At 33.8% G+C, this 26,010-nt stretch overlaps 1 protein-coding gene and 1 long non-coding RNA gene across 2 annotated transcripts in view; one reads left to right on the forward strand and one right to left on the reverse strand.

Moving 5' to 3' along the window:
* Positions 1-21,055, reverse strand: part of LOC144850957 (uncharacterized) — a 37,559-nt gene extending 16,504 nt beyond the window's left edge. The window contains exons 1-3 of the long non-coding RNA XR_013614140.1: positions 21,050-21,055; positions 20,286-20,372; positions 17,867-17,913 (exon numbers count right to left, since the gene is read on the reverse strand). This is a non-coding gene — a long non-coding RNA (uncharacterized LOC144850957). The remainder of the gene's footprint in view (positions 1-17,866; positions 17,914-20,285; positions 20,373-21,049) is intronic.
* LOC144849801 (uncharacterized) lies at positions 11,064-14,089 on the forward strand. Its single transcript, XM_078706865.1, has 2 exons — positions 11,064-12,145; positions 12,283-14,089. Exons 1-2 carry the CDS (start codon positions 11,081-11,083, stop codon positions 13,270-13,272), a joined length of 2,055 nt encoding a protein of 684 aa, XP_078562991.1. The 5' UTR covers positions 11,064-11,080; the 3' UTR covers positions 13,273-14,089.
* Positions 21,056-26,010: the final 4,955 nt, after the last annotated feature.

Below are 26,010 nucleotides of genomic sequence, written 5' to 3' on the forward strand. Positions count from 1 at the left end.
AACACACCATTAAATAGGACATCCTGGTGTATGTTAAGCAGAAGATCAATCAATATTTACGAATTCTATGAACGAGTTGTGTCAAGAACAATTAAGCCAGGCTCTCAAAAACATTTATCAAGAAAATTATTTTTGAGTGAGAATAAATAGAAACTGGGTCCTACGTAATTGTTATTGGTTTGCCTTCATAAGAAGGGTTTACAAGAGATGAAAATCTTTCTGTGGGTTTATTTTGTTTCAAACATATTTGCGTAATTTTACAAAATTTGATTGATCTAAAATGACTTTTTAATTGATACGGTTGATTGATATGTTTAGTTATTATAAAGGTTGGTTGTCATATGTTTAGGTTCATGACCGAAAGAGGAAAATCGTTGGGAATCTAGTTTTCCATAAATGAGGAAAAGACTTTTTAAGAGAGGTGAAAATTAAAATGATGTCAACTTGAATTACATTTCTGTAGTATAGAATTATTGTGATTGTTTTTATATACAGAAAGAGCATATTCATTAAAATTGTTGTCTTCCTAATATATATTTATATATTTATATATTTAAAATATAAATTTTATACAGAAAACATGACATCTTTTATAGATTCAATTTGAAATTGATGGTCTCATATTTGCTTTGCATAATTGTTTTAATGTTTTCTGGTGAAATATGGTACAATTGGAAAGACAAATTATACATTAAATATGTATTGTCTCCCTGAATTTTTAACAAAATCAATAAGCCAGTTATTGTCTATAATAGTTATTCACGCTGACCAAAAATTGGATAGGAATTTTAAAAATAATCGAATCATTATCATCATCATTATCAGGAATACAACTGCCTTCAGTTAAAAGTACTATTTATTTTGTCTTTTTTTATAAACACAATCTTTATTTTTTGTTCTTGCCAAAAGTGAATAACTTTATTAAAACTACAAAATGGCATTTTCATCTTTATTTTTCATGTACATTTATTGCAAAATCTTTTATACCTAAACTCATGTCAAATTTAACTTTGAGGTTTCTATGGATAACATAGATAACCAAGCACCTATGAATGTACGCCAATAGGTTCAATAACCAGATCAGTGTAGAGATAGCAATCTCGATGAGTATGAAGATAAAATTTCTTCAAAATGAACAAAAATTTCTTTTGTGATTAGCAACACTTTAAATACAATAAACAGTAGAAAATAAACATCTTAGCTTTGATGAAATAAACTGTTACAATTTCGGAGTACAATTTAAAATAGTTTTTAGACACTACTAAACTACAGTAAAAAGGGTACTTAAGAAAACTAACAAAAAAGATTAATTTTAAAGGCAAACAAAATTTTATTTTTTTAAATAGCCAAAGGGGTTTTATCCAGAATCTTGTTTTAAAATCTAGAAATAACATTTTAAAAACTACTTGGGAATTAAATAGTAATTTAAATTTTGAAATTTGTAACACTTACAGGACTACCAATATAGCAGAAAAGAAACTTCAAAGAGAGAATTAGTAACACTAGGAACAATTTCATTCTCCTCTTATTAATTAATGGTAATTTGAGTACCAAATTTTCATGAAAATTGGGAAAAAGAGCAATTGAAGTACAAACCATTACTCTGTAGAATTTATTTTGAACAAAAGAATAAGCGTAGAGTTGATTTTAATCTTTTTAAGTGGTAGGGCCTATATAATATTTGACAAAGGCAACAAATACTAAGAGACTAAATTCAGAAAGTAAATACACAGTATAATTGAAGTCTACAATTAAGTATATTGATTCTTAAATAGCATCATCTGGTATGTAAAATAAGAGGATTATATCAAGTGTTGAAAATTGATATGTTATTTATGTACAATGCTATTATTAATATTGGAATACTCAACTTTAGGTGTTAACCAGCAATTCTAAAAAAACTATTTTAGGCCTGCAGACCCTCCATTTTAGACAATTAATTAAGTCTTCAAATAGGTGGGGTATACTTGTTCTCGGAACAGCAAATCTGTTTTATTTCTGGTATAGGATAGGCTACACATTGCTTATTCTTATACACAACTCTAGTTAATAAACTTAACTCTAATATTATATTTGTATACTACTTTTCTCTGTTTCAACATGCCTACACTCCACCAGTCCCCTGTTGTGGAACCAATCACCAGCAATATTTAAAAAAAATATGTGTATACATCTTTGTTTTTGAGGTTGTGTATTGTGTTATGACTGCCAAAGAGAAACACATTTATTTCCAAAGTGTTGTTGGACAATACAATTTGTTGAGTCTAATAAACAAAAATGAATTAGGCTTTGAGGCAAATGATTGTTTCACATTCCCTCCCTCATCAAATTTTGGAGATGCATAAACTATTATTTTTCTCCAAAAATGATCATATTCAAAGAACCATTAAGCCATCATCAAAAGATGACAACTTGACTTTAAACTATCATTCTCATGCTAAAAGTAAAGCCCATCTTCAAAACCAATTTCAAATCATGTACAGTACGCGACACTAATAACCATTTCTGCAATTTGGCCTTATGCAATCCTTAACCTACAGTAGGATGGAATTGTCCACCCACATGTAAATACAACATCGTATGAAGGCCATCCCTAACAAGTTGTTTTTATTAAAGTGCTAATTAACTTGAAACAATTTAATTAAGATTAACTTAATTGAGACCCCAACTTGAAACTTAAAAACATGCTAACCTTAAAGGTCATATGAACATGTTGGAAGTGTTAACATTTTTGTTAATTTTCTATCCAAATATTTGAAAATAAAAACCTCATTAAAAAAAAAATAGGCCAATATTAACTTAATTTGTCAAATGTTATGTATTGTTAATATTGCCCCTGGATTACAGTTGGCTTGCGGGTTCAGCTGGAAGGGTTACCCTCTCCAAATATAGTTGAGTCGAGTCAAGTGGCTGAGCAGTTTAAGGCAGGGGTGCCACAAACCATAGCCAATATACAAACGGCACACATTCAAGGATCTCCTAAATAATGCTTCAGGACAAAGTCTTCTCAGCTAAGGACTTAAAACTGGAGGTTCAGTGTACACATGGCTTGTGTGCATCTTTCAGAAGAGGAGAATTTACTCTGGTCTAGTAGTCCATCTCGGCCACTGTCATTGTGGACAAACAAATGAGCACCGTTTAGTGGCAGCTGTATGACACAAATATTGTTTTATGTGTCCACAGCCCATGCTACCAGAAACAGGTCATTTCCCCACACATATTTGAAATAAACATTTAAAAAAATTAGTTGTATAATGAAAACACCAACAACACTAATCAAATTTATCAACTAAACATATGTTTGTTCTTGGAAAAGTATCAACATCTTTGAAACAAGACATGATAAACTGTAGTCAATGTTTGTGTAAAGTTTCAAAGTAGTATGTTTATATTGAGCCAAACATAAGGTGAAGTTAGATAATGTAAATTTCTGAGAACATCAGAGATACCATTGCCAAGAAGTTTAATGTGTTTGCCACTTAAATGACATTTAAGATTCTGCCAAAACTATAGCAATATTTTCATTATGTATAATATACATACATATATTATATGAATTAAAACTCACTATATAAACCTAAATATTTAATCAAAGTGCTTTGAAATGGTTTGGAACATGGAGGAATTATTTAGAAAAAATGTGCACTCTCTGTTCGAGCTGTGAAACCTTTCAAAAGTGTTTAGGTTATATAACAGTAGAACATCAATTTTTTTATGCGATTTTTAGATAAATTGGGAGTGTGATATTTGTTTATAGGCCTTAGCCTAGAAAAGGTGTGTTATAAAATAAATGTTTTGTAGTCATGGATATACAATAATTTATTTTTATTCGTTGAAAGAAACATATTCTATCCATTCCATACATAAACATCCATTATTTGTAATAGCTGTAGTTTTTTGATATCGTATGCATTTAGTCTAATAAATACTTAACAGTCATGTGATTAGATAATATAAACTTAATGAACGACTCAAAATGACATTATCATCGTGGCTTAACCACAGCACGTGCCAGGCACACTGATAAGATATACATTAAGGGAAAAATATCAATAAATATCTTAATTAAAAAAAAGAATTAAGTGGAAAATGATAAATGAGCATTGCCTCCAGCTTGTCTCTCCTGCTGACAATAAATAGGAAGAACATGAGGGAGGACAGATGGTAACATTTATGTTGACATTATGAGAACATGACCTATGTGATTTATACAAGATCTAAGTGCTATTGAATGTTTGCATTAAAACAATGAACATGAGGTGCGGCCTGAAGTTGTTAGGCCTTTAAAATATTTGAATCGGTTATTTTTAGAATAAACTTTTTAAACTATGAAAATAGTAGGCTGTAAAAAAGAGTACAGTACAGTTGTGGTGGTTTATTTATTGGTATATCCAGAACAGATATGGTTGAATTTTACTATGCTGAAGGAGCAGTGCACTGGAGGAAGGTGATCAGTGCCCTGAGAGAAGTGCTTCTGGAGGAGGGAAAGGAGTGCTCTGGAAGAGGAGAGATGTACCCTAGAGGAGGGGAAGCAGTGTCCCACATGATAGAGTGGAGTGCCCTGGAGGAGCAGTACCATGTGGGATGGAGAGGAGTGACCTGGAGGAGAAGATGCCCTAAAGGTGGAGAGTAGTGTGGAGGAGGGGTGTCCTAGAAGAGAAGCATCTACTGTAAAACACCTAATTGCATCCTTGCCACTTTGATCTATTAATTTCTTTTAATGCACCATGCACTATTTTCTCCCCTTATTGCACATTTTGTAAAATAGTCTCACTAAAAAACATTTATTAATTGTATAATAAACTCATGCCTCGGGATGAATTGTATTTTTTTTTATAAATCTGAAAATGATATGACTGTAAATGCATCATCAACACAGAATACAGCATTATCGGTTATTTATGACTAATGTACTAAATACTTTTTTTTTCATAAAACATAAGGTGACCGGACTATGCAAGTCTCAAGGGAAGAGATGAGCCTATATTAGCCCTAGTTAAATTGTACTTTTGAACCAATCAGATACAAAGACCGACTCACCTTTGCATATTCTATATCTGTCAAAAAAGTAGTTCTCTTAAGATGAACCTAATCTTGTCAAGTTTCATTTACTGAAAGTTAATCTGGGTTGAAATGACAAGACTGCAATAATGTCCCCTAAACAGGGATGTACCAAAGTAAGGGTTCTGTACGTATTCAGTGGTGGATCCAAGATTTTGAATTAGTGAGGCCCAAAGTGCTGAATTAGGACCGAAATCCTATCTTTTGCATTTGTCATTTTCGAAATTCAGAGCACAGCTGCACAGCAACCTCCCCCACCCCAGAACCGCCTATGGTATTCCAAATTTAATGGTACGTTGGAAGGAATAAAATGGCCTATTATTCAAAATATTTTGATTTGATTGTTAATTACAATTATATGTTGTTTGAAGTTCTCACTCCTGAGGTTGATCAAAGTATATTGATCGAAATGTTGTGAAACTCAGCAGTTCTTTTCAGAACTATACATACGTGGTGTACCGCAAACTTTATATCAACACATTAATTATAGTTATTAAAGTTTACAGTCACAAAACAATAACATGATATCCAACTGACATGGAACGACGACACATCAATGCGTAGGTCATTGCAAAGCTTTTTATAATAAAGTAGGTGTTGAGTAACTATAATCTAATTCATATAGTACATCATCAATATTGCCAACTAGAAGAAAGTTTATGATTATACGAGAAACCATTGATTTTGTTGTCTCGTCACTTTCTGTGATCTGGTTGTTTTGGTATTAATAATAATAGAGGTGCTGAGTAACTAACTGTAGACTAATGTGTACAGTATATCATCAAATATTATAATGCCAATAACCAAGAGAAAGTTTATGAATACATCTCCCTCTGCAAACAAAAAATAAATGATTTTTTGTTCTTTGATTCATCACTTTATATGATCTGGTTGTCTTGGAATTAATAATGATTGAAGTGCTGAGTAACTGTATAATAAATGCGTACAGTATATCATCAAATATTATAATGCCAAAAAAAATAATAAATAGAATAAAGTTTATGAATAGACCTATAATATCTTCCACTGAAAAATCTAACACCAACGAATATAGTATTGTCACCAGGAGTGGATCCATGGGTGGTAAGCTATAGGGAACTTTGACAGCTATTAATATTACATGTAACAAATCTTGGATCAGACAGTATGAGCCTTTACTCATTATTTAACAATTATTATTCTCTGTGTAAAACAATTGTCTATGGTGAGAGGTTAATTTAAATACCAATGTGAACATTAAAACACAAAAAGAAGACCATAAAGTATGAGTTGAGCGAACGGTGCTTGCAGGCAAAATAGTCTGATTAGTACTCCTTGAAACAGTGATTAGGACCTCTTAAGATGCTGATTAGTAAACCATCAAAGGTGCATTAAGAAGCTGATGTAGGCCAAGTGTGTGAGGGTACTGATCAACATTTTCATCACCAAACTGGTTTGTTTATACCATATCTTGGCTATACTAAACTCTGGCACGGGTCCACTAGATATTGCACGTTTTATAAAATATTGCTAAAGATGAAGAAACTGAACAGTGTTGTTTACACTTAATCTATGACGAAAGAAAACCTACATCAGTTTTCAGTTACCATCTTCCAGTTGGCTACAGTTAGTAAAATTATGTTTTCCCCGCTTTGGGTTATCCACTTGATTTGAATCTTGTCTCTTTGTTTCTGTATGCTTGTCCTCTTAGTTGAGATAAACAAAGCTACTCCATGTTCATCTTCATCATCATCCATCTACTCTATGCTATTTGCAGGTGATGTGTTTCCACACACACATTATGTTTAGTACAGTATAATCCGAAATGAGTATGAACGGTTTCTATTTAACAAAATTGCATATAGTTATGACGTATTATGTATTTATGGTAATTTCATTATTTAAAAAAAAATAAAATACAGACATGATAAATAATGGCTCCAAAGTTTATAGAGACAATATTTGATATGTGAATTGGCAGAATATTTAAACCCAAAGTTCATTTTTAGGAACCTCAGTATTTTTAACATACTCGACACAATTAATATGCAGTTCAAATGGCTATAGCCAACACTAATCCAATCAAGCATAAGCTAAGTTTTATTGCATCATAATACCAATAATATTATCTAGTATATTAAAGGTCAATTAATTAAGAACAGATGATATATTCCTCTGTAAAGCAAGGGGCACTATTTAATCAGAGTAGGCCTAGTTCAAATGGAACAAAGGGGAATCGTTCGCGATGGGGTTAGCAATAACACTGGCAGCTAAACTAGGTTTCTAAAAGGTAGGACAGCTTTAGCGATGGGCTTAGCATCCAGTATAGCTAAATCCCTGTTAATATTGTGCGATAAATTGTAACATTTTGAACTGAAGAGACTACTAATTTCATCCCACGCTTGTGCTACCAAGTCCTCAAAAATATACCCCATAAATTCTGCACCTTCCCATCCCACACTTATGCTACCAGGCCCATGAAAATATACCCCGTAAAAATGCAGCAACTTCCCGAATGGAAATATAAGAGTGAAAGAATGTGGAACTGTATGGTTAAATAATTCATTATTAGTATTTTAGCAAGAACAATGAGAAAAGAACATAACATTACTCCCATATGATGGGATGGGATACAATGATTGAAACAGATCCACGCAAAATAAGACTTAGTACAGTAGGTTTATTCACATTCACTGTACAATCATGCTTCCACTGATAATGATCAAACCAGTCATATTAAAATGATCAAATAATGTGATCCACTTATTCATCCTAACATGATCTGGATCATGTTGAATAAACATGATTAACCTAGTTCAAAGTGATAAATTAATTCATAAGATAGAATCAACCAATCAGCATTTGATTTAGTATTTCCAAGTGATTGCACACAACCTTTTTGGGTCAGGTTTCATACAAGGCATCTATTCATGATCTGATTTCTATGTGAACAGGTTTCTCTTTATCATGACAATTACGTCATTATAGTTTGTGTAATTTCTTGATTTCTTATTAGTAGCACTAGTAATACAAAAAAAAACTACAAATCTAAAGCAAAGGTGAAATGGGTGTCAAAATGGGAATAATGAGGCCACAGTCCAATATACATTTAGTTTATGTTTATGAAACAGGGGCGAATCCAGGATTTTGTGAATGGGGGGGGGGGGGGGGGCGCGCGCAATGTAGAGAGTCCGCAAAAAAAAAAATGTAACACCTCTAGATGGTCAGAAATGGCACTCTCACGTTAAATAAATGTATTAAAAAATGATATTTTAAATATGAAAACTGAGGTACTAGCCTATTAAAGGGTGACATTTTCCCTATAGGCCTACTTTGAGTAAAAACGTCACAACAGGGCATTTCGTGCAAGTCAGCGTTTGCACGTACATGGCGGAAAAAGGTGCCTGTCTAGGGCCGTCGACGGGACCTGTTATTAAATGACGCCCCAGATGGCCAGAAAAATGGTACTCTGAGTCTCGCACATAAAATTCATGATAAATAGCACCTCTAATTTGCAGGAAAAAGACACTCTCATATGTAGCATGCTACCAATGAGCAAAACGATCATACTTTTCCCTCCAATAAACACACGTGACTAATTACAGGACGATATAACATTTTGTTGCCGATTTCATTCACTCAGTATTTAGTTTTGATTGCGTTGCGTTCAAGTTCAATGCGAACGTACATCTAGGGGAAGCCCCGAAAAAAAATGTAATGCTTATTATAGCTCAATATTTATTTACATCAATTTGTTGAAGAAATTAAATATATAAATATAAATAGGTATTGATACAGTGGGTGGCCTAGGAAAAAAATCGGTTGCTAATGTATACTAGCACAGTACACAGTTACCACAGTTAGTGTACTATATTATTATTAACATTATTATCCTCTATAATGATGATCTGTAGGTAACATCCGCCACTGTGAAAGTAGATAACTTTAATAACATTTAATATTTTTCCAGATAATAATAAAATTATATTTTTCAAACAAACAGCAATCAGGGTTCTCAAGATTGATATTTTCATAGTAGCTCATGATAAACAGTGAACTTCTTTATTACATTTACTTTTACGGTTCACGGTTCCTTTTATTTTGCAATAAAATAGTCCAAACTTGAGTAAAGTTAAATCAAACAATATACAGAATATGAACCATTATTTCCTGCTTATTGTCCCTCAACTTTCGACAAAAACTGGAAATTCCCACAGCTTCTATAAAAGAGGGTCTTAACCCGGGGTGTGACACATTTTACAGTTGAGAGGTGGAAGGCAGCATATCTACCTTCATATTCCATGCAGTTATTCTATATTAATTTGTTGTCACGCAGAAGAATAATTATTTCAGCCAAAAAAACTGTGAGTATGCCTTACAAATAATATTTTGAAAGAAAAAAAGTGCTAATAAACATACATATAGCAAATTAAATTTCTCTCAATCTAAGAATTTCACGAAAGTAGCCTTTAGATCTCTGCATTTCAGAACCAATTCTCTACAATTTTTGAAATTTTGTGAAAATAATGCATATATATTAATTCAAAAACATTAAACCAGGACATTTCCTTGTCTTGAATGTACGTTTTAAGTTAAAGTATGATAAAACGAGAGAAACAATGCACTTCCTAAGTAGCTTGTGGTGAATGTCCTCTCATGGCTGGTCTTTAGACCTAGCCTAGCTAGATTTAGTTTTTTTATGCCTAGCTGGTAAACAGTAGCAATGTAGGCGTACGTACGATAGCTATAGGCCTAACCTGACGTTGCCTGGTTGCTGCATTATTTGTCTTTCTATTTTTGCCAGAATCCGTTAATACAAATTGAGGGAAACCCAGTATTTTTGCTGGAAAGTCACGATCACAGAATAAAAACGAAAATATAAATCCACGCAAAATAAATGTTGGGATTTATAGAAGGCCTCTTTAATTATTAGAATCGACCAAATAATATTTATTTTTACATTAAATGTAGTTTGACCTTAAATTACATCTAAAAAATGTAGGGAATGGGGCTTTAAAATATACCAGTACCCATGAATATATCAGTTACTTCTTAATCATTTTGTAGTTACTTCCAGATCCAGCCATGAAGTTTGTGACTAAATTAAAACAATCAGGGGAAAGGCTTTTAGGGAATTTTAATAGAAAAAGTGATTAGTTTTTGTCAATTTGTTAATGTTATAGTACATTACAAATGAAAAATTGAATTGTTTGTTGTATAGGCCTACCTTTAATTCAAAATGCTTTGTGAAATCTGCTTTTTATAGAACATTCCAAAGCTGATGAGCAAATTTAAGTGCCATAAAAATATCGTTTAAATTGAGTTATATCTTACAGCAAACAACAACACTGAAGATCCTTTCTCGTGCCGCCACACCGTTTAAAGTTCATTTCGATTTAGGAGAGAAATCCAAGTAACATTTGTTGGAAATGTACACAAGATTCTTCATTGTTTTATTTCATATAAAAATGTGATTCTTAATTTTTAGGTGGGAGAGGGGTGATTGCAGTCGAGGATTTAGAGGGCCCGGCCTTTTGTAAAATAAAAAAAATAAAAAAATAACTGACACATGCCACGTTTATGTATTCACGTACAGCAATTTTTATAAAAATAATGAATAATTAACTTAAAACTATCATTCCATCGCATCAATTAAAAAAAATTTCCTTTAAAATCTACATTCAACCAATCGTAATAATCTAGCGCGCATGTTTCGAACAGCCACAGCCATTATTGTCCCCTTGTGCAATACGCTTAAGTGATAAAAAAAACCAATTTCTCGATATACCTTTATTATTCAAATCATTTAGAAAAAAAAGCACCATAAAGGTCCATTTAATTTTATTTTGTGAATATTCTGTGAGACTCGACTACAAAACTATGTTTTGTGGTGTGTCACCGTAAGCTAAGCTGAGCTTTTTTCAGTGATTATAAATGATTGGCCAGCAATTTTTTTTTCGCTTCGCCACAGGTGTGCCTCTCTCTAAATCCATATGTAAATTACATCTTGCAGATTACATTTAGCTGAGCTGTACCAAAAATGTCTAGTGGAAAAACATACAAAAATAATGCCTCTAACAGACGTTCGGGTAGGGCTGGTAAGCCTATGGGAAGCGCTAAGCAATCAAAATCTAGTAGTAGCAGCGCAAGTGGTGCCTCTGGCAGTAGTGGAAATAGCAGCAGTTATTCCAGTAGTTCTGGGTCTTCAAAAAAAACATATGTTGATAATGCATCCAACCGTAGCCTTGGTAGAGTGGGTATGGAACATGGAACGAAGGTAGTCTCCTCTAGCAGTTCAGCAAGCAGCACTACTAAGCCTAAAACCTATGTTGATAATGCATCCAACCATAGCCTTGGTAGAGTGGGCATGGAACATGGAACCAAGGTAGTCTCCTCTAGCAGTTCAGCAAGCAGGACTAAGCCTAAAACATATGCTAATAATGCAGCCAACCGTAGCCTTGGTAGAGTTGGCATGGAACGTGGAACCAAGGTAGTCTCATCTAGCAGTTTAGCAAGCAGCACTACTAAGCCTAAAACCTATGTTGATAATGCATCTAATTGTAGCCTTGATAGAGTTGGCATGGAACATGGAACCAAGGTAGTCTCCTCTAGCATTTCAGCAAGCAGGACTACTAAGCCTAAAACCTATGTTGATAATGCATCCAACCGTAGCCTTGATAGAGTTGGCATGGAACATGGAACCAAGGTAGTCTCCTCTAGCAGTTCAGCAAACAGCACTACTGAGCCTAAAACCTATGTTGATAATGCATACAACCGTAGCCTTGGTAGAGTTGGTATGGAACTGGGAACCAAGGTAGTCCCCTCTAGCAGTTCAGAAAGCAGCACTTCTAAACCAAAAACCTATGTTGATAATGCATACAACCGTAAACTTGGTAGAGTTGGCATGGATCGAGGAAGTATGCCTATTTCGAAGAGCTCACACACTGGTAAAGAGCAGGTTAAAAATCCTGGAGTTAAGCTATATAAGGATAATGAAGCAAATCAAAGAATTGGTAGAGTTGGAATGCCATTTGGAACTGTGCCTGTGAGTTCAAAGAAAACTGTGTATCTGAGGATGGCTTTTGAACATGTTATGTATACTCCGGTATGTTTAATTACAATTTAAGTGCATACTTCATATATAATCTCCACACTTTTTTTTTATTATAAGAGGCTTTCATTATATATACCCGACTTCATATTGTACATACAATTTAATATATTTCCAATTATTATTTACAGCATGAAGAATTTACACCACCATTTAGAGCAGATAGAAATTTGGAGTCGCATTTGTCTGAACAGTTTAATCGTATTGAGTTAGGCATATCAAGAAATCAAGAAGCAACAAAAAAACCATTTGAATGGTATGAGGGTCCAATTCTTCAGTTCTGTGACCTTGATCTCGGCAAGAAAATTGGCCATGGTGGCTTTGGCGACATTCATGAAGGACATATGAAAGGGGACAAAGTTGCTATTAAGAAGTTACGTGTCCAGCGTGTGAGTCAAAAGAAGTTGACTGAGTTTGAAGATGAAGTTCGAATTTTCTGCAAACTGAAACACAAGAACATTATTACTTTTCATGGTGCCTGTATCAAGACACCTAACCTCTGCATCGTGATGGAGCTTATGGATGAAAGTCTATATTACCAACTGCATGTCAAGGAGTATGAGTTCAGTGATATGGAGCAAGTATTTATTGCAATGGAAATTTCCAATGGTCTTGGATACCTTCATTCTGAGAATGTTGCTCATTGTGACATAAAACCAACGAATGTGTTGATAAACATTGCTGCTGAGGGTGCAGACAAGCACGAAGTAAAGATCACAGATTTCGGTTTGAGCAAGATAAAAAACTACTCCGAAACATCACATTCAAAGACAGGGGAAGATGACGAAATGGTACGGGAAATTGGCACTCCGCGTTATTCAGCACCAGAGGTTCTTCGTGGTGAATTACTTAACACTAAAGCAATGATGATGGCAGATGTCTACTCATTTGGTTTGGTCATCTTTGAAATATTTAGCCGGGATGAGGTTTTTCCCGATTACAACAAAAATCAGTTGACAGAGAATGTTGGAAAAGGTGAACACATGCCAGCGCTAAATGATCTGGAGTCTGGCCCGCTGCAAGACTTAATGCTGAAGTGTTGGGAAAGAACTCCAACCACACGTCCTACTGCTGGTAAATGCTTTGCATCTTTAAAGGAAATTTACCAAACGACCCTTTAGAGTATCAGTGGGAGGAGGATGAAGAACAAGTTTTAATACACAATACCCATGGGCGACTATACTCAAATGAGGTTTTTGCACAGTAAAGGAAGATAATAATTAGTGGATTAAAAAAAATACATTTGCCGTGCACCAAGACGAAATGCCAAGCTTCAATGTCGTTTCACCACCAAATGAGAAACAACTTTAGGACTTTTTGACACGAAATAATTTTTTGGTATATAGGGAATTATACATTTTATTTGGGTGATGGACATTATTAACATTTACTATTTTTGATATATTGTATCTTATATTGCATTATAAAATGAATATAGAATTTTAACTTCAAAGTTGAGTTTAGCTATAGTTTCAATTGTAATTATTATTTTAAACTTTAATATTTAAAACATTATAATATCAATCAATATATATATATATACATTTTCAGTGGGTTAGAGTGTGTATTATTATCAGTCAAGTCAAGTCAAGTATCATTTATTGTCACTCTTTTAAGAAAAAAAACATAGAAATTCTGTTTGCTCTGTTGGCAGAACACAATATCCAACGGACACAACACATATTTAAAACAAAAACATTTCAATGTGTCTATATGATGTTTAAGGCTCTAATAGCTCCTGGAAAGAAACTATTTTATCTATCTATCGTGCCTTATTGGCCTTAATAGAACGAAATCGCCGACCGTTGCGCATCAACTGGAACATACTAGAGGCCGGATGAAATTGATCATCTTTGATAGCCACTGCCTTTTTTACGTTTTAATCAAAATTTGTATTATGAGTTTGTAATTCAATGTGTACAATAAGAAGAGACAATGGTAGAGGCAAGTACTATGGACCTTGTTGAACAAATTCTGTGGAGAGAAGGAAACTGCTATTTATTTAAGCAATGAAGGAAAATTGGCTACCTGGACAAACACCCATGCCATCTTATCATATCAGGAAACACTTGACTCAGGATTTATATGCTACAAAGCTGTCATTTAAATTATTTAAGTAGAATCTAACTGTCACGACAAACGACATAAATCAGTAAAATTTCCATCATCCTCTTCCTATACTTTATAGTTTAACTTCACCACATAAGCGGCTCCAAATTAATTACCTCTTTTAAAAATGTATATCAATTGATGGCATGAGTCCAGAAGCTGGTTTTCTTATTTTTACACCTCAATTTCAACTGACATTTAATGTCACTATTATTTTTAAATTTTAGGCCAAAATTGAACAACAAATTAAAATAGATTTCATTTAATATATAATAAGCAAATAGTAAAATATTTGTCTAAGCTCTGGCCCAATATTTTATATTACTTTATTATATTTTATGTATTATTTGAAGGTTTGCATGGCGAAATTAAATGTTGATATAAAGTTTGCGGTACACCACATGTATTAGTTCTGAAAAGAACTGTTGAGTTTCTCTATAATTTTATGGTTGCTTTGATTTTATACAATACCTCAAACCATTTTACTGGAGATTATGTTTGTAAATAATAACAGTGGTGTTTTAATGTGTCTTGTGACAATTGAATCCATGCTCACATGTTTCTGAGGATTTCGATCCAAGTCGGCCCTAAACCGTCTCGGCCAAAGTCAAGTCGGCCCCAAGTCAAGTCGGCCCCAAGTCAAGTCGGCCCCAAGTCAACTCGGCCTCTCGTCAACTCGGCCAAAAAATAATCAGTCAACTCGGCCCCATTAAAGTATGGAACGCAAAAAGTGCAAAGGAAGGGGATTGATATTTCTTCACATTTTTTTACCTATGAATAATTCTGACTTTTAATGAATATTAATATTTAGACAATGATACATTTAGCAACAAAAATAAGAATGATAAGCAATCATACTATTACTAATGATTACAATGAACATTTGGATAATAAATAGGAACACATTGTAGGCCCAATAATGATGATGCACGTACGTCGGCGCGTATGTTCGTCCGTGCGTCAAAATTTAATGTCCGATATGCGAAGACATGAATTATTAGGTGTAGTAAGATTGTTTGGTTGAACATTGAGGTATAAAATATTAATGTTAACTCCATGGTTGAATCACGCGTAGATTTTTTTCAGTGTATGCATATCCATTTGATGAGGCGACAACATCTGAAACCAATTCGTAGCTGCGCCTCCCTGCGCCTTTGGTAGCTATTTCGATATCTACAACTGTTACGTGTTTTCGCTGACCGGGGGATTCCCCTTTTTTAAAAACGCAAATCATGGACAAAAACGAGGCACGCCAAAACGATGTACGATCATTTTTTCTATGGCCAAAATGCGGGTACTTCTATTCATATCGGTAATGAGATCATTTTTTTTATATGAGTATTTTTCTTATTTCTTCATTTTTTTTAAAGCGTGGATAGTAATAATCATAATAATATTAAGCACTTTTTGCGTTCCATACTTTAATGGGGCCGAGTTGACCGATTAGTTTTTGGCCGAGTTGACGTGAGGCCGAGTTGACCGATTAGTTTTTGGCCGAGTTGACGTGAGGCCGAGTTGACTTGAGGCCGAGTTGACTTGGGGCCGACTTGACGTGGGGCCGACTTGACTTTGGCCGAGACGGTTTGGGGCCGACTTGACCTGCACCCTTTCTGAGTGTGCACAGATAGCTGTTTTGTCGAGTGGCGCATCAGTGACAATGCAAGGTTGCTATTATTTAATACAAAACTTATTATATATGCCTACATTGTACTATACTATATATAAGAATTACCAAACCAAAACCGAAGACACAACATATATTGTATATGTGCTTTAAAAATGTCTACAGATAGAGCTTACAATTTGCATGTTGAGAAGAAACAATTTCTAAAAATTCTACTGATACAGACTGGCGTTAGTTACCATCTTTAAATCCTCAATAGAACAGAGTTTATGATATGCATCGTAATAACAAATGTTGACATACCACATTTTATGAATGTAACTTTTATTCAATTGACACAGTAACAGACTGGGGTTACAAGGGGATGACATCTGACGCTAGACACATAAGGAAACCAGATTTACACCTGGTCTACATCTATTTGATGTCACCTATATTATCATCCCATTGGACTATAGTTCAGTAACCTCATCTGAACGATGCAATTCTTATGCAATTCAATTGATATCACATGATAACCTATGTCATGATGCTGTATAATGATATGAAATCATTACTTTGTTTATATTGATGAGTTTTATAAGTTGGCAGAAAATGATGACATTGTCATACATAACTGAAGTAATATATTTATGTGTTGAACTCATAGATTTATTATACATACATTTTCGATCCTCCTCTTCTATGTCATATAGCTGGAGTCGACAACCTTTAAGTAGCATATTAAAGTGTTTGTTAAAAATTGTTTTCGATTGTGTAATGGCTTGTCTGATTTCTATACTAGAGTCATTGAACTGTTCACATTACAAAACCTGGTAGCCGTGGTGAAACTAGTTGAAGAAACTAAAGATAGTCAGTGCTGACCAACATAAAACTACATACACATTTATCCTAGCCTAAGAAACCAGAGCAGAATATTCATCCTCCAGCATCTCTCAAATTAAAATAGCATAACAAACATAGGATAGCATAAAAAGGGATGGAACCAGGAAGCGCTAGCACTCCACACACCCCTGGATCCACCCCGGCGTAGAAAAGAAAGTAGGGCCTATGCAGTGATAACAAAATCTTGTAGACTACCCTAAGTCTAACTAATCTCAAGTACAGAATAAAATTCAGTGACGCAGTGAGCTTTTATTACCCACATTAAACATAGATACCCAAGCCTAGCAAATGGTAATTTAATGATGATATGAGCACATATTGGTATGAAGTCACGCGACAAACTCATTCACTCGCTAGCAACTACATTATTTATCATGTGACTAAAACTCATTTATCTGTCACTTAACACATTTACACATCTGACGATCCAAAAATTCTGCACATACAAAATATTAGCAATAAATAATAACACTAATATATAATACAAACATAGTAAACCCTTCCTTTGGGGCCACCCTTATTCAGGGGACACCTTTAAGGGAACACTTGCCTGTGAAACAAATTAAGTGCAATGTTTTAACACTATACACTACAGTATTTATATGAAAATGTATATGTTGGAAATAAAAGTGGGATGAACCCACATAAGACAAAAAAAAAAAGAATTTTGGCAAAAAAAGAATAAAGAGGGAGAGGGTGGTGTGGTGAAGATAGGCCTCACCATTGTTTCATGTTCGATTTCCTCAAAAAGTTGGGAGTTGGTTTGGGGATACATAACTAATCATATTGCCTGTAGCGGATGGATTTAACATGACTTAAAAATAACGTTTAAAATACCACGTAAAATTTTATAAACTGTCGCTGAAAAATTGTGAAATGTAAAATTCCTAAAGATTCCTATCTTGTTTTGTACCCAGGCAGACACAAGACCTTCAAACTCATATCATCAAAGAATAAAATCAGCTGTTAATCTAACATTACCCTATATTTATTTAGCGTTGTAAATGGTATTTAATGGAGTAAAAGTTAGGCCGAAGTTTAAAATGAAATTTACAAACACATGTATAGGATTAAAGAGGCTATAAATATGCACTTACAGAAACGTACGATCATTTTGTTGCCTAGCGTGGTCTGCAGTCACGTACTGAAAAATTAAAAAAATTACATGAAAATATTATTGACACTTTTAAACAAAAACCAATATTCTAAATCAACGCTTAACATTGAAAATGTATTTACAGTATGCCTAGCATTAGACAAGGTTTTTCTTATTAAAATTGTTTAATAATTAATTGTTAATTAATATTGGAAGATATCACCATGCATTTATTAAGTGACGAAATCAATGGAGGGGTGGGGGAGAGGAAGATGAAGGGGGTTACAGAATGAAACTACTTTTAAATTTTTGCTATCTATTTTTGACTATTAATATTATGTTAACGCTCGATCCCACATTAAAAGAACCATGGATCCGCACTTAATATTATACTTGTTTGATCACAATTTGGAGGATTGATTCTATTGTTATTTTCATTTCTGTGTTTTATATATATGTTTTGTTTGCTTATGAATGTCTTGTTTTTGGCGTCCCTGACACAAGCTTTTGCTTTATTGGTGACGCCACCATTTTGGAAATAAATGTTAATCTTTGTATTGAATTAATATAGAAAAAATCAACTAATCGATATTTATAAATTGATTTACAATTACCTAATCGCTTTACAGAACAAAAATGAGTTTCTACATTGTGGTTATACAATTTTCAGTTATTTTTCTTTAATTCTTTTATTGTCTCATTTGACATGCTCATTGTCCAGTGTGCCTTGTTAAACATCAGAAATGACAATTGATGTCCATCAAATGAAAATGTTATTATAAATGCCCTCTTGGTCATTCATAATCCTTCAAAATTAAAGTAACAATGTGAATAACCTAAAGCTACCTTGACCATTGTTGAGGTCACGATATACGCCTCTGGACATAGTAGAATCCAAGCCAAAAATCTTTCTGATGATGCGATAATTGGATGGAATTGGTTGTTTGGACCAATCTGTATCCTAATGATAAACAATGTACTTGTAACAGAATGGAGTATGGCAGTGTAATCCTGGTAAATTTGCATATAATATATATAAAAAAATGTTGGGATTTCTTAATATTTCAAGTGAGATTACAGTGAAATCTTGGTGATATTGTATGAATCCCAGCAGGAATGGAGGGAGGAAAATGGTGTACAGAAAAAATGAAATGCAAGAATTGCTAATGTGTAGGAGAAAATGAAACTTTAAATGACGGAGCATGCCAATGAAATCCCGCTAAAATAAGGACTAGGCCTATATAAAAAAAAAACAAATCTGGAGACAAATTTTAGGATTTTTCAAAAATGCTGATGAGCCTACTAAATATAAATATAAGACTACTAAGTTACACTAGGTAAAAACAACTCAAAAGAAGGGAATGAAATTGGCCTAGAGAGATTTTTAGAGAAGTTATAAATATATATAAATTCAGCTAGAGCCTAGTACAGATTCTTTATATCTTTTTAAAAAAACCTAAAGTGCATTTTCCATTTTCCTACTGAGGCTACCCTCTTGAAATTTGTTTTCTCCTACATTAATGTTTGCACGTATCCTTGCACTCTGCAGCTTCCTATCCTAGGTCCACCCTTGGCAGACTACTTAGCCAAAGGCGTATCTAACAGGTCGGTCATCTGTGATAATTTCTACCAGGAGAAATTCATTTATACCAATCAAACTCAATTTCAGTTAAGTTTTCCACCTTGTACCCTAACTAAAAACATTTTTGCTAGAATGCAAGTACTGTTAAAATAAATAACTAAGAAAGTACAGTTCATCTTGACAAAATAATATTAAAATAAATTCCACATGTATATAATTACTAAAATACTGTTTATTTAAACAATCCTTCTTAGGATTTAAATTTAATTAATGAAACGGACACAAATTTAGTTGTATTTATTATGTACTGGCCATTATCTAAATTGAAAACTTTCCAATATATTACTATTTAATGGAAAATCTGCATTTAAATTGCTATAATCTACAGTGTCTGGACAGACAGTAGGCCTACAGTATAACACTACCAATATGAATAGACAATATATCATTGTTAAATGACCAGGCTTTATAATAAAAGAAATACAGATGAGATTGCGTATGCAAAATGAATTAGGTAGAAGGGCGCCAATATGCTAGCAGCTGAATTTAATTTCTCATTTAGCAAATTAAAGCAAACCAAACTAATTTTAGCTTGTGCATTGATTTAAGATCGTAGACATACGTTACTGTATAGTCAAAACCTCCAATTAAGGACTTTTCTGACGGTCTTCAGTTCTATGATCTGAAAATGGGGACCTCCTGGATACAGAAATTAATACTAACATACAGGTGGCAGAAATGTTGATGTGCAGACTATTTCTACTTATTTTAAGTTGGCTGAGTAGCGCAATTTTAAACAAAGTCTATCTCTTTCCCACAAAAATTACAGAGATAATACCAAGCAAGCTGTGGTGTTATTGTATGGGTCTACACCCCTCAGAAAAAAGACATTGCAGCAATGTTTACAGGCATGGCATGGATTTTCCTAATTGGAACTTTGTTTTACTTGGTGATGTAATACTGTCCAGAGATGAATTGAAGCCTGTCTGGACCATTTCACACAATACCGTAGGCCTACTGTCTCAAAGATCTGTGTGAAAGGGACTCACTATAGTTAATCTAGACCCTGCAAAATAGAATTGATACTAATTCATGTAGCAAGTTTAGGGCAACGGTCATACTCTGGCATGTGTTACATTAGTATCATGACGGTCAGGTGTCCTGCTAACGGCTATTGGTCATTCACCCATGTCTTGAAAGATCGCACATCTGGGCAGGCAGCAGGGACCTAGCAGATGATACCCCATTGGAATGTTCTCATCAACTGACCTAATTTTATAAATAAATTCAAACAAACTAGTTTTGTTGCTTAAAAATATAGATACATTTTTGTCCTAGTTTGTATGCCATAAAAAATTGAATAAATAATTTATTATTACCATGTTTTTAAAATAAATTAGGCTGCCAAAAATACTACAATACCGCATGTTTATTGTTTACCATAAACACAACTTAAAATTACAATAATTAAAAAAAAGACATAAAAAATGTGATCAAATAATTTTAAAAATAAATGTTACAGAAAATGTAAATACAATTTTTTTTTATTAAAAAGTGTATAAAATAAAATAGAAATTTATCAGTCCAATAAAACCTACCTACTTTCATATTACCAAAGTTTATAAAAATTATATTTTCACTAAGAACATTAACTCTGTTTTACATTAAAAATTGATCTTGACTTTTTGCCAGAGATATTCATGTTCAAATTTCTTGGAGTAGAAAATTCTTCAACAACTTTGATTATTTATGTCTGCTTGTCATAACTTCAAGAAAATATAAATATGCTTTATTAAAAATGTATTATTGACATTGGCTCTGATTTTATAGTTGTCTGGACAATTTGGAGAAAAACATTAATAATAATATAAATAATCCCAGGAGTTCACATTTTAAGTTCCTTTGGTTGTTTGTAAAGTCTACTGCAATTTTTGTTCTTTCCTTTCTTTGCACTTTTGTGAGGTGAGGGAACTGAATATTACTCTATAATATTTGCATGTTTATGACATACCAAAAAGAGGGGAAGGCATTGCCCAGTGTAAAGCAAGATAAATATCGATTGTAATGCCAAACACATGCAAGTAATGGTAACTGTATTGTTTTACAAAAAGTATGAATATGTTATTATGTTGTTATATGTTATTTGGCAGAGAAGAATGGAGAGGCAGTAAATAGACAGGATGTATAAAATTTCCGACAATAAAAATGTTGTGAAATCAGTGATTTTAATATTAAACTCACTATAACTCGCTGTAATTTCAATTTTCAGTAGTCACAATAAATAACTTCTATAGTGGATAGAAAATGTCAGTATTTTTTATGCACCGTGTCCGTAATTTGAACAAGTTTCTGTATTACATGGTATACCAAAAAGTTGCTTTCATGTGTCATGTCAATATTATGTACAGTACATACATGATTACCGTAAATCTTCTAATAGTAACCCCCCTTATAAGTCAATCTATAATAATAATCCATTACTCTAATAGTAACCCATGGGGACTCTAATAGTAACCCATGGGGTTACTATTAGAGTCATAAAAACTTATGATGCAGTCGTATTTTGAAAATAAGGAGATAATGCATGTTGATCTCGGGAGTGGGGAGGATTGAGTGTTTTTTAGTTTATAAAATAAAGTTAGAGTTCAACCAAATTTGTTTATTCCAATTATTATTTTGCTATGAGTTGCTGACCGGAAAATTTGGGGGTGGGTTACTATTTTCAGGTGCCTAATTTAAGATTAGTAATAGTAACCCACTACTCTAAGAGTAATCCTCCTTCTAATAGTAACCCACCCTAAAAATCAAACAAAGAATAATAACCCAGGGTTTCAATTAGAAGATTTACGGTAATAGAGGGCGACATGCATGCATCACATTTTGAACAACTGTAGTATGGGCGGCCATTAGGGCCAAAATAGACAAACGTTGCCGTACGAACAATTCCGCTCCCGTAAGGCAAACTAATGGCGTTAAAGACACAATTCCTCGAGTGACAAACAAATATTGTCGTACGGACACACAAACACATTGCCATATGAACAAATTGCCGTATGGTTAAATTGGCGTAAGGACAAACATTGGCGTAAGGACAAAAATTGGCGTAAGGACAAAAATTGCCGAAAGGACAAAATTGCCGAAAGGACAAAAATTGGCGTAAGGACAAAAATTGGCGTACGGTCTAACTAAATATAAACGTTGAGGGCAGCATAGTAATTTAAAACCACGTGACTGAAACCACTCTGTTGTGTGTCCAGTGCTCCTGATGGGGAATAAAAACATAATCATGGAATGCTTGTGTTAAGCTAGCCAACAATATAGGCCAGCCGACAATAAGCCAGCCCACTTTTATTTTTTCCAGCCAACAATAACTATGAAACACCGTTTGTGTATTTTTTACATTTTCAGTGTTACTTATGATTTTTATGGTATTAGAAATGAAATGTTTGTGAGAAAACGGCGGATTGCTCCTGGGAGTCACTTGGTGGGATTATACTAGGGTACCTCTTTAGTCGTCCAGTAAAAGTTGGAGTAGGCCTATGACCGCTGGTCCCGTTTACTCAGCCCTCATCTTTTAAATCTGAGTGTAACTCAATTACGATTTTTAATATTATAGTGAAATTGATACTGTATTTGTGAGAAAACGGCGGATTGCTCCTGGGAGTTACTTGGTGGGATTATACTAGGGTACCTCCTTAGTCGTCCAGTATAAGTTAAAGTAGGACCGCTGGTCCCGTTTACTCAGCATTTATCTTTTAAATCTGAGTGTAACTCAATTACGATTTTTAATATTATAGTGAAGTTTACTCAGCATTTATCTTTTGGATTTCATACTGTATTTGTGAGAAAACGGCAGATTTAAAAGATGAGGGCTGAGTAAACGGGAACAGTGGTCATACTCTAACTTTCACTGGACGACTAAGGAGGTACCCCAGTATAATCCCACCAAGTCACTCCCAGGAGCAATCCGCCGTTTTCTCACAAATAGCCTACAGTATAAAATTTCACTATATAAAAAATCGTAATTGAGTTACACTCAGATTTTTAAAAGATAAATGCTGAGTAAACGGGACCAGTGGTCATACTCTAACTTATACTGGACGACTAAGGAGGTACCCTAGTATAATCCCACCAAGTAACTCCCAGGAGCAATCCGCCGTTTTCTCACAAATACAGTATCCAATTTCACTATAATATTAAAAATCGTAATTGAGTTACACTCAGATTTTTAAAAGATAAATGCTGAGTAAACGGGACCAGTGGTCATACTCTAACTTATACTGGACGACCAAGGAGGTACCCTAGTATAATCCCACCAAGTAACTCCCATGAGCATTCCGCCGTTTTCTCACAAATACAGTATAAAATTTCACTATAATATTAAAAATCATAATTGAGTTACACTCAGATTTAAAAGATGAAGGCTGAGTAAACGGGAACACTACAGCGGTCCTACTCTAACTTATACTGGACGACTAAGGGTACCCTAGTATAATCCCACCAAGTGACTCCCAGGAGCAATCCGCCGTTTTCTCACAAATATTTAATTTCTAATACCATAAAAACCATAAGTAACACTGAAAATGTAAAAAATACACAAACGGTGTTTCATAGTTATTGTTGTGGCTGGAAAAAATAAAAGTGGGAAGGCTTATTGTCGGCTGGCCTATATTGTTGGCCTTCCATGATTATGTTTTTATTCCCCATCAGGACTAGACACATAGTCACGTGGTTTTAAATTACTATGCTGCCCTCAACGTTTATATTTAGTTAGATTGTACGCCAATTTTTGTCCTTTCGGCAATTTTGTCCTTTCGGCAATTTTTGTCCTTACGCCAATTTTTGTCCTTACGCCAATTTTTGTCCTTACGCCAATGTTTGTCCTTACGCCAATGTTTGTCCTTACGCCAATTTAACCATACGGCAATTTGTTCATATGGCAATGTGTTTGTGTGTCCGTACGGCAATATTTGTTTGTCACTCGAGGAATTAGCTTGCCATTAGTTTGCCTTATACGGGAGCGGAATTGTTCGTACGGCAACGTTTGTCTATTTTGGCCCTAATGGCCGCCCATACTGTAGAGACATACTGTAAATTGTAACTGTTACAATTGCAAACCACAGGCATCTGATTGGTTAAACGTCTGAATAAGTAAGCATCGCATTTTTAAAATGACATCACAAGTATCTATGCCGTGGGCATAATTCCTGAAACTGTTTATTATTTTAGTCCACATTGTTTGTACTTAAGTATCTAGGTTGGAGACTAATCTGTGAGTTGCGTACAGGTGTGAACATGCTTTATTTAAGTGTTTCCCCTTCATTTCCCCCTAGGAATCATGTCATGCAGATATCTAAGCACTATTTGTGCAACATTGACAGTGGGTAAAGAACCAGAGCACCGAAAACTGAATTATACTTTTAAATATTAAATTAAAGTGTATTTTTTAAAAATAATATTAAAAGCAAAACCTGGAGAATTTATAAACATTGTCAATACACAGTACAAGTGAATGTACTATAATAATTAGTAATAGAAGATTATGTATAATATGTTCTTGCTGAGTCAATTATATTTTTTGAGGGTTTGCTTTATTTTGATGATGTCATCATTTGTAAATTTTTGAATAGGGATGAGATATTCACTCAGGCACCAACTAAAACTTGAATCAAAATGATGATGATCAATGGATAAATAATGGTTAAAATATAATGTCCTATATTTGCATTGACAATGGCAGTAGATTTCTATAAGAGGAAATGCACCAGGAGGTGTTATCATTATAATGGAAACATGGTATCTCACACTTGATAAAATTGATCTTGAATTTAACAACATAAAGTGGAAACTTCCTATGTCAGATGTAAATAAAATGTTCAAATAAACAATTATAATAACCCATCTAATTAATATAGGGTTGTTGGCAAAAAGTTGTAGGGAAAATGTTGTTGCAAAAAGGAGAAGCATAAACAATTATTTTTCAAAAACCTATAAAAGCACCTAGGGCTATGCTAATTAGAACAAACAACATATTAGGTTCTACAATAACTATAATCTTTTTATTTGGTATTAAAAAAATGTCCATATCTTTCAATCACCTGCCAAATAAACATCCAATATCATGTGACATTGTGACCTCAAATTCATAATTTAATGGGTAAAAACAACAGGATTGCCTGTGGATTTAATTTTACATATTTTAATAATTTTTCCCCTCGTAATATAATCTCAGAGACAACAAAACATGCGCTTTTAAGAAGGTTTAGAAAACTTTAATGCCTTGAGCAACACCAGCACCTGTTGAGATAAATTGAAGATATTTTGTTCTGAACATGTAGGACTAATGTACCTGCCATTCATTATTTACAACTAGATTTGAACTTGTCACCAGGATGAGTTAGGTGAACATATTAAAGGTAAGAAGAAAATTACTGTAGAACCTATAAAGGAAATCTATAAAAGATTTGCCACTATACAAACTAGGCTATCAAGGAATGTATCGAAATAAAAAATCAAAACAAACACCTTTATTTAATATTATAGAAGTCATCAACACAGAATTT

This window comes from Antedon bifida, chromosome 8 (assembly GCF_963402885.1).
Source record: "Antedon bifida chromosome 8, ecAntBifi1.1, whole genome shotgun sequence".
NCBI classification, from domain to species: domain Eukaryota; kingdom Metazoa; phylum Echinodermata; class Crinoidea; order Comatulida; family Antedonidae; genus Antedon; species Antedon bifida.

What these genes read in the sequence shown, in the direction of transcription:
- LOC144849801 (XM_078706865.1), top strand. Translation starts at nt 11,081, where the DNA reads ATGTCTAGTGGAAAAACATACAAAAATAATGCCTCTAACAGACGTTCG. An exon ending in AACATGTTATGTATACTCCG is followed by an intron (nt 12,146 to 12,282) that starts GTATGTTTAATT and finishes TATTATTTACAG; the next exon opens with CATGAAGAATTTACACCACC.